The 10,261-nt window shown below is 38.2% G+C and overlaps 2 protein-coding genes across 2 annotated transcripts; one reads left to right on the top strand and one right to left on the bottom strand.

The window, feature by feature from the left end:
• Positions 1-887: 887 nt before the first annotated feature.
• LOC103958657 (laccase-12-like) lies at positions 888-3,256 on the top strand. The gene is made up of 5 exons (XM_048565586.1): positions 888-1,083; positions 1,190-1,341; positions 1,486-1,859; positions 1,981-2,946; positions 3,059-3,256. The coding sequence occupies exons 1-5, from the start codon at positions 955-957 to the stop codon at positions 3,187-3,189; spliced, it is 1,752 nt and encodes a 583-aa protein (XP_048421543.1). The 5' UTR covers positions 888-954; the 3' UTR covers positions 3,190-3,256.
• A 3,136-nt stretch (positions 3,257-6,392) lies between these two features.
• Positions 6,393-9,262, bottom strand: LOC103958695 (cation/H(+) antiporter 15-like). The gene is made up of 3 exons (XM_048564931.1): positions 8,897-9,262; positions 7,663-8,658; positions 6,393-7,592 (listed from the first exon to the last, which is right to left on the bottom strand). Exons 1-3 carry the CDS (start codon positions 8,990-8,992, stop codon positions 6,393-6,395), a joined length of 2,292 nt encoding a protein of 763 aa, XP_048420888.1. The 5' UTR covers positions 8,993-9,262.
• Between the last annotated feature and the right edge of the window lie 999 nt (positions 9,263-10,261).

Consider the following 10,261-nt stretch of genomic DNA (forward strand, 5'->3'; position numbering starts at 1 on the left):
TATTTTTCTCAGGCTAAATTACTTTTCCACTTTAGCATAGACTTTAGGCATATTGCTTTTTGATTTCTCGTACCACAGTAGGAAGGAAAAAGATTGTTTCACAAGTTCATGCAAACGTTTTTTTAGTTTGTATATTCTTTCCCTCTTTAGTCTTCCACCCTCCATCTAATTAACTTCAAGGGAAAAGATCGACAATGGATGGTCAACACAGAAAGTCACCGATCGATATTTTTTTTTGTGGGGTAGCTAGCTGTTGATGTTACATGTATGCACTCGTTTTAGACAAAGGAGAAACCAAAATATCGACCTAATTATCTTGATTCATTACGTATTTAGCATAATGATGCTAATTATATAGCACTATTAGCATAAAAAATCTCTCAACGTATAACTTTTCCGACCTGACGACACAAACAAAATCACTAAACTAATGTCGTTTTATCAAATGATTACTTTAGGGTTCAAGGTTGATTACTCTAGTTTAGAAAAAGAGAACAATGGGTTTGACTTGTAATTATGTGTGTAATTTAGTTTGTGTCTTTTGACCATTACGATTGTCTTTGCGTACATTGGAAAATAGTGGGATTTCTTTTTGTACTTGCATTAGCATACATACGTGCAAAAAATATACCAATATTAATGCTTTTATTGAATTATTCAATCCCAGAAAGAAGACTTGAGAAGCAAGCATTGAAGAAATAATTCACTTTGGATATAGGCCAGTGGGTGCAACAACTCCTACAGGGTTGAGCTAAGTTTGCTAAAAAATCTGACCATTTTTCGAATCAAAACCTAATCTGCCAACCTTTAACGACAACTTCTCTCCTCAGATTTTTACTATAAAAGCATCCCTCCACTCTTACTTCAGCACTCAAACTACCGTACCTTCTCTCTATCATTCAAACAAGGGTTAAGGGTTGATTAGTGAGCTCATTGCATAGATAATCGATCGAGATGGAGGCACTCAACGCCATTTTCGGCAACAAAAACCGACTCTCCTTATGCCTTTTCGGCCTTTGCCTTCTATTGGCTTCATCGACAGTATCCTTGGCAGAACCCAAAATTCACACGCATGAGTTTGTTGTAAGTTTAATTTCTACATCTCTGTATATTTGTGTGTCTAAGTCCCTTTCATTTTTCTTCTTCTTATATACTTATTTGTGACCATTTAATGTTGAAATGGATATAGATTCAAGCAACAAAGGTGAAGAGGCTGTGCAAAACCCACAACTCCATCACAGTGAATGGACAATACCCTGGACCAACCTTGGAAGTAAACAATGGTGACACTCTTGTCGTCAAAGTAACGAACAAAGCTCGATACAATGTCACCATTCACTGGTAACCAACATGCATGCATGCATGCACATGAATACAAGCTTTTACGGGCATGCTTATGTTGCCAGATAGTCTCGCAAGATAATCTTTTATCTTCTTCAATTCTCCCAAGAAATTAATTAGCATGACTTATCTTCTTCATTTCAGGCATGGGATTAGGCAGATGAGAACTGGATGGGCAGATGGGCCTGAATTTGTGACTCAGTGCCCGATTAGGCCAGGAGGGAGCTACACCTACTGGTTTACAATTCAAGGGCAAGAAGGTACTCTGTGGTGGCATGCTCACAGTTCATGGCTTAGAGCCACCGTTTACGGTGCACTCATCATTCATCCTAAACAAGGAGACTCCTACCCGTTCATTAAACCGAAACGCGAAACAGCAATTCTTCTCGGTGAATGGTGGGACGCAAACCCTATCGACGTCGTTAGGCAGGCGACTAGGACAGGAGCAGCTCCAAATGTTTCTGATGCATACACCATCAATGGTCAACCTGGTGATCTTTACAATTGTTCAAGCAAAGGTAATTCCATAATTGCTTATATCCCTCATAACGCGAATTGACCATAATAATTGATGTAACAAGTAAATTTTACATGTCACATAATATGATTAGCTAAATTTTCACTGTGATTGTTATGCAGACACTGTCATAGTTCCCATAGACGTCGGCGAGACCAACCTTCTCAGAGTCATCAACGCTGCCCTCAACCAACCTCTTTTCTTCTCAGTGGCGAACCACAAACTCACCGTTGTTAGTGCTGATGCCTCATACACCAAACCTTTCACTACCACGGTGCTCATGCTAGGCCCTGGGCAGACAACCGATGTTTTAATTACCGGTGACCAGCCACCAGCTAGGTACTACTTGGCAGCGATTGCTTATTTCAGCGCTCAAACTGGAGCATTCGACAACACCACCACCACCGCCATTCTTGAATATAAGTCTACTCCTTGCAACCCCAATTGCAAAAACGGTCCAACAGTCAAACCAATTATGCCACAACTCCCTACTTTCAATGACACAAACACTGCTTCTGCTTTCACCAGAAGCTTCAGAAGTCCAAGAAAAGTTGAAGTCCCTACTGAAATCGACGAAAACCTCTTCTTCACAGTCGGTCTTGGACTTAACAACTGCCCTAATAATTTCAGAGCCAGAAGGTGCCAAGGCCCAAACGGGACACGCTTCACTGCCAGCATGAACAATGTGTCATTCATGCTTCCAAACAACAACTCAATCCTTCAGGCTTACCAACAAAACATTCCCGGAGTTTTCACTGCTGATTTTCCAGCAAACCCTCTGCTGACATTCGACTACACAGGAAATGTGAGCCGCTCTCTCTGGCAGCCTACGCCTGGCACTAGAGGATACAAGTTGAAGTATGGGTCAAGGGTGCAGATTGTGGTGCAGGACACAAGCATCGTCACACCCGAAAACCATCCTATCCATCTTCACGGATACGATTTTTACATCCTTGCCGAAGGTTTTGGAAATTTCAATGCCCAGAAAGACACGAAAAAATTCAACCTTGTTGATCCACCTATGAGGAATACAGTGGCATTGCCGGCCAATGGATGGGCAGTCATCCGATTTGTTGCTGACAATCCAGGTAACAATTTCACCTTTTTCACACGATGATATTCTATTCTAAACTATTCTAACCCAGTAGCGCAACGTTTCTAAGATCTGTTTATATTTAAATATATGTTTGATACTTGTAGGTGTATGGTTAATGCATTGTCACTTGGATGTTCACATCACTTGGGGTTTGGCCATGGTGTTCTTGGTGGACAACGGAATTGGGGCACTGCAATCGATCGAGCCACCACCGGCGGATCTGCCCCTGTGTTAAGAATCGTATGATCATATCAATATAAACTTCTGTAAAACCCGACTACCGAGTTTTCAATTTTCCCTTCTATCAGCTGTATGATTTCATTGTTGTCTTGTTGGCGGATCAGGAATTCAAGATTAGGGTCCCAACATAAAAGTTCAAAAAAAATATATATACAATAATATTAGACTAATTTGGTTCCATATCACAATTTTTTTTTTTCTTGTCAAACGATAGATTTTGTTAGATTAGATGTTAGATTAGTCATCGACGGAGCTTGAACCCACGCCGTTATGCAAGGGCTCAACATCTTTCTACCATTGTGATAAAGGGCCACTTGTCTATTTTTCATTGAATTTGGTTCATTGAATAAATCAAGATTAATCTCAAAAACAACAAAACTAACAAATTCTCTTCAACAACATAGCGCATTAGTGACTCTACAAGTTAAAATTTGTTAATGTAACACATATTATTAATTGGGAGTTGGGACTAGAGTTTAGGATTAAAAAAACTTATATGAATTTGGAGGAAATAAAATTAGGCAGCTAAAGGCGATAGAATTGCAAATGGTGGCGGGGAATAGGGTAACTTGGGTTTAAAGTTGGAAGGTTGCGACGATTGGGGCTGAGATTTCTTAAATATAATTTGGGGATACTAGAAAAGACTAAAGTTCTCGGGCTTTGTAGAGAAAATAGAGATATTTTAGTTTTTAAATTTTTTATAATGACCTAGCTCAAAAACGTTGTTGTTTTGGCTAGGTCTTTTAAAACAAAAATTAAAAGTCTCTTCTTCTTCTTTGTTATAAGCACTGCTGCCTGCACATCCATAGAGGCAACAAATCTCTCCACTGCATATACCCAAATTGTTGAAGGGTTCCGAAGGTCAATCACAAACGTTTCTTCGGGCTTCTTAAGGGTCCTAGGACCCCCCAAGGTCCCTATATGGATCCGCCAGTGACTCTTGAGCTCCCCTGCATTTGGGGGCCTAGTTCTTGCTCTGTTTTACTGTTCTTTTTTAATACATCGAAGCGGGTTTAACGGAGATAGCGCTAGAGTTTCATAAACTGAGCTCACCATCTGATTTTGTCACAGACAGACATGCTTTCATTGACTCATATATTGTTTTGTATTTTGTAAGCAAAGTGTTAAAAGAAATCTTTTATGGTTAATTAAATGATCTGTTTTTCTTGTTATTCCTCTGTTTTACTTAAGTTGGCACTCAAGTGAGAGCTTTAAATATCATACCCAACATACTAACAACTTTTAACCACCGTTCATCAGTCTTTGGGGAAGTTTTTTAGCGTGATGGTTACCGCTTACCAATCTAAGTGCGTTATAACACTTGAATAAATAACACCATCTAACAGTGTCAATATGACTGCCACACTAATTTCGAAGTTTTTGGTCATATAATTCAATAAGCGTTGTTTTGAAAATAATTTTGTTTATTTACCTAATACATAGGTAGACGTAGAAAATAATTTTGTCTTTCTATAGAATGAGTAGAATATATCTGTTTTATAGTTATAAAGTATTATAATTGATTATTTATCTTTAAATAATCCTCCACTTGTAGAATTAGTTTTAAAGTATATCTCTTCTTCCATAACTCCTGTATACAATTTGTGCTGTGTTCTCCGATCCCCTTCCTTCTTGTTCAGTCTTCTTCTTTCAAGCTCTTATGATTCCTTCCTCCTTTTTGAAATATAAGGTTACAATTTCTAATTTTTTTCAATGGTATAGAGCTTTGAAGTATGCCAATACACCAACAAAAGGTGCGTTGATGTACGTGGTTGGTTTTGGTTTTGTAGCATCTAATCTTGCATCTTCCTACTTGTCATCCCCACCAGGTCCTCCCACAATAGCACTAGTTAGGTCGTTTTGATTGGGAACATTGCCATGAAAATATGAGTTTCATGTGTGCACCATTAATTTCTTCCTAATTTTTAGTTTGAACTTGGATTATACATATTTTTCTTTTCAACCTTTATAGGAAATGCATTACTTTGTTTATCTACATGTATTATATATTTCTGCAATGAATCTATTTGTATATTTTGTTTATTCTACCCGTGTTATAGATTAATTGTGTTATCTACCTATACCATATGTTTTTGCTCATTAGTCTATCTATATCACATATTATTTTGTGTTATCTATCTATACAATAGGTTTTCATTCATAGTCTACCTATATCATAGATTAATTAATATTATCTACCTACATCACAAGTTTTTTATCTACCTCGACAACATTTCTTTTAATTTTGGATAAACTTATAAGATTGGTTGTAATGTGTTTTTAAAATATTTTTAATTAGAAAATTGGTAGATAAAGGTATTTGAAGATTAAAATTTTAAAATTTTAAAATTCAAAAATAAAGAATTTAAATATTTTTTATTTTTAAGGGGCAAAATAGGTGTAATAAAAAATCAAATAAAATTGGACCCAATTCGAAAATAGGTGAATTTTTTGGACCTGGATCAAACTGTCTTGTTAGTCCAAAAGAAAGGTGGGGAAATGTGGTTACGATTAGATAAAGAGAGAAAAAAACTTAGAGGGTGAGGAAAACAAGCTACAAGTATAACACCCAAGTCATTGTTTACAAGAAAATCCAAACGCCTTGATAAGGCAACAATTTCTAAATTTCCAAACTCACAATTTTCTTGCCAAACTAGATAAAGGCAGAAAAAGGTATGAAAGCATTTAAAAGTGGGTGACCAGATAAATATGTTGGATCAATACAAACAAAACAAGCAATTTAATTTTTTTTTTTTAATGAAAAATAAAGAATTTCATTGACATCAATGTCAATCAGTTATTACATACACAATGTTATGATTTTCCTAAGCTATTGTCTAACCCTATCTAGTTTAAAGGTGAGTAATGCCCAATTCAATTCTCCAAAAACCTCAAGCCCTAAACCTTAAATTATGGACTTTTTGAGTCCCAAATCTCCTACCTGGATCTCCGAAGTGAGACTCAAGCTTCCGGCCTGGCCCTCAAATTCGGAAGTTGGGACGTGGACCTAACATTTGGAACTTGGGATCCAAACACAAAAATCAAAACTCAAGCGCCAAATGTTTGGAAACTATTGGCTGATATCGAGTATCAATCTACAATGTTGATATTGGGTGAATATTTTTTAATATTACCAAATTTCGTAAAAGATATTGTAGATTAATTCTCGATACCAAATAATCTTTCTCCCGAAACGATTCATCGATGAAAGTTGAACATACTTAGCGAACTTTTTGCGGATTCGTTACGAAAACCTTTATGACTTAAGCCCCTGGTTTCTTGCATGACCAGTACATTCACCATCCCACCACAGAAATCAGGAGAAGCAAGCATGTCACCAATTACTCCCAACTCTGCATTTTCCATGAATTCTGCCATTTGTTCCTCCGACAATGTCTTATTCGTATGCCGTCGCCCCACCATCACAAGATCATACTCGACCTGCAACTGCCTGATAGTATCCATAACCTGTACGTTGTCATCCACCTCGATGTCAATCCAATTCAAACAATCATTCCCAACATTCCTTAGCTTAAACTCATCCACCAACGACTCATCGAGCATTTCCTCCTTTTTTTCCTCTTCATCTTTTTGTTCCAATTCATTCCGAAATGTGAACCTGTAGACCGTAAGGCCCACATCAGGGCTGCCTGACATGCAGAATGCATAGGATAAGGCCTCACGGTCGTCTGGTCCACCGATGAAAAACAACCCTACATTATAGGTGAAATGGCTGATCCAGCCATGCTTAGCAGAAAAACCTCTGTCAACTAGTATTCCAACTGTACATGGGGCATACGCTTGTACATTGATGTTGAATTGGCGTATGGCGGCAGTCGTGGTAGAGCCGACCATAGACTGGTGGTTTTGATGAAATGGTACGATGATAAGAGGTATAAGCTTATCATTCGCTAGATGGAAAATCGTCTCGTGCATGCATTTATAGGGAACTATCATTTTGTAGGTTTGGATGGTGACCGGTCCTCTGGAGTTTCGTGAGTAATTCTCAAAGGCTCGCATCATTTGGCGTGTGGGTGAATCTGTGCGCTTAAACGTCTTCCTCTGCTTCTTGTAAGGGATTAGCATTGGCCCGGCGGGACCAATGTGCTCGACAGCGTGGACAACGTAGACGCAAATGGGGCTTGTATCTGTTGGGTTTGAGGCTTCAAGGAGGGTGATGATGGTGCGAACACTTTCTTGGTTGTGAAAACAACAAAGAATACGAAATGTTTCATTGCTTTTTGGCATTGATTGCATATTTCTGACTGCTGAACATAATTTGGTTGATGTTACGCTGCTTATTTGAGGCTTGTATAAGAATCGTACAATTGGTGTTAGGATCATCGTCACCACCAGAAATGACAACAAGATTTGAGTAAAACATTGATCATCTACCATCTGCAATTTTCAAATAAGGATTAAAACCAAACAAATAGAAGGTATTAAAAGAGTGGATCCAACTGATTACCTTCATGGTCTTCCATCGATTATAAGCGATAAGATCTATTATGCCCTTGATATTCAGGATGGCGCCGAGCAAGAGACTATTTTTTAACCTAATTTTGCAGCACAATGCAGCCACTGTGATTGCCCCAATCTTGGCAACATATGACACAACAATGATAATCTGAAGTTTGGTAAAACTGCTCCAATCGCGAATCGAATACACGTCTATAGTGTAGCCAACACGGAAAAAGAACATCGGCAGAAGAAACTTGGAGACCAAGAATTCGGTCTTCTGTACTAATGTTGCACCCAGAGGTGGCCCATGTGGAATGGATAACCCCAGAATTAAAGGACCAGTTGTTGGGGCTGTGCCTATGAAGTCAGAGATAAATGCCATTACAAGAACCCAAAGTTGTATTGCAACTATGTAGCTTTCTTTCACTTCTAAATCTTCGGGCGTCTTCTTAATAATCAACAGTAGAACTGGTCGTACGACGTGAAGAGAGAAATATATCAATGCCAATAAGGAAATGAAAGCCTCCAGTCCTTGGATTCCACCCTTTTGTATAAACATATAATGCAATGTGGTGAATGCCCATTGTATAATATCATTGAACATTGCAGAGGACATGGCAAGTTGCCCCAACTCAGAAGTCATAAGATTGAGATCGTCCATGGCCTGAGCTATGTTAGGGATATAAGTGTACGATAGAGAAAGCGAAGAAAATAAGACCAAGATCCTTCCTCCACTGAGTCCATGAACGTTGCAGGCCAGCGGGGAAAGGATGGTTAAGGTGACTGCCAACGGGAAAAGGAAGCCCGCAAGACCAATCTTCCAGGCGCTATTTGCTGTCCTTCTGACCATGGAAATGTCCAATTTCACCGCCATTAGGAATATAGAGTATATTACGCCGAGCCAAGAGATTGTACTAAACAAAGGATAATCTTGATTGGGGAATAGTTTGTCCCTGAGTTCCTTGTTGCGCCCCAGCAGAGATGGCCCCAAGGTAATGCCAGCCTGAAAAAATCAACCAAAAGATGGAATCTGTTCAGAGCATAATATAAGTTTGCTCCTGCAGGTCATGAAACAAGTGAATTCATCAGTTAAGAACACGGGTAAGGACTTTTCAATCATAATTATATTAAACAGGCCTGTGGCTCTTTGCCTACAAATCAGCTCTTTGAGGCACTTCAGGCATTTCATCAAATGGGTTGCTTGCCACCCAAGGAAAAAAAGACAAATAGGGAAAACAAACCAGGAGGCTGCAGACCAGCTTGGTTTGTCCGAGAGGCCTCAGGAAAAAATAAATCACCCTGGACGTGATGACGATGAGGAGGGTTTGCGCCAACATTGACAAAAACGGATTTTGTAAAGGATTATCTCCTACCCAGATGCCTTTGGAGTGGAGGGGGACGAAGTGGTCCACAAAACTCCATTTCTGATCCCGGTTTGTAAGTCGTAGGGTTACTGCTTAAGCTCGTCATTTTTGCACCTGCCAAGAATTGAAATGCAATGCAATAAACCCTTGTAATTTTTCCAATTATTGTTAGATGATCAACATCTTAAATACTAAATATCGAGATTAATTGGAGATTAGGGTTGTGAAATTCAGTATAAATAAGAGGAATATCGCCATGCAACGTAAGAAACCGAGCCAGGAAGCTCATGCTATGCTCTGTTGGAACAATTGGCCAGCTACATCTGACTTTGTTATGGTTGAACAAATCAGAGCCGTTATAACAAGTAATAAAACGCGGTAAGAGCCGTTGCAGTAGAAGGTACGATCCTTATTTTGGTAGACCAGGATCTTTTGTCCAGGTCTTCGCGTACTAGTCTGTGAGTTGGAAACTTCAATTCCGATGCAAAAAATTCTGTTTAGAATGTGCAAGCTTGTTTGGTATCCTATTAAAACAAATTCATCATTTTTAAAACATTTCTTGAAAATAATTTTCTTTAAGATTCAAAACCTTATTTGATATGAAATTTAAAAGTTTTAAATCTTAAAATTTAAACCAGACAAAGAGATCCAAAAGAAGGTGAGAAAGAGGAGAGAGAATTGGAGGAGATACATAAGATGAGAAGAGAGAGAAAGAACACAGAATGAAGATAGTGGATTGAAGTGAGAAAGGAGGAGAGAGAAAATAAAGGAGTGTTTAAGTTTAAAAACTCTAAATACTTACTTTTTGTGTTTTTAGAGAATAAATTATATTTTTAAGTTAATCTTGAATTTAGTTTTTTAAAATAGTCATACCAAACAAGTTTTAAGCCCTAAAGCTTGAAAAGTGTTCTGAGTTTAAAAAGTTGAATTCAAGTACGGTACCAAACATGCCTTGATTATTTTCAAAAAAAAAAAACTTGTTTCTAAATGTTTTTGAATTAAAATTAACTTTTTTTTAATACATTCGATGTTATCTACACTAATTGGTGGGTGAGGAGAGATTTATCAATGCTCAGGAACATGGGGCAGTACACTGCACGCCATAATTAAGTTATTATACAAACAAAGGGAAGTTCTTTTTTCAAGTGTCTCTCCCCATTTGTATAATGTCATATGGCATGTGTTCTAGGCACACTGAAAAATCTCTCATGGTGAGTGGATTAAATTTCACAATGAGCTAGG

This window comes from the organism of the source record quoted next, unplaced genomic scaffold, assembly GCF_019419815.1.
Source record: "Pyrus x bretschneideri cultivar Hongxiangsu unplaced genomic scaffold, Pyrus_bretschneideri_v1 Contig4, whole genome shotgun sequence".
NCBI classification, from domain to species: Eukaryota; Viridiplantae; Streptophyta; class Magnoliopsida; order Rosales; family Rosaceae; genus Pyrus; species Pyrus x bretschneideri.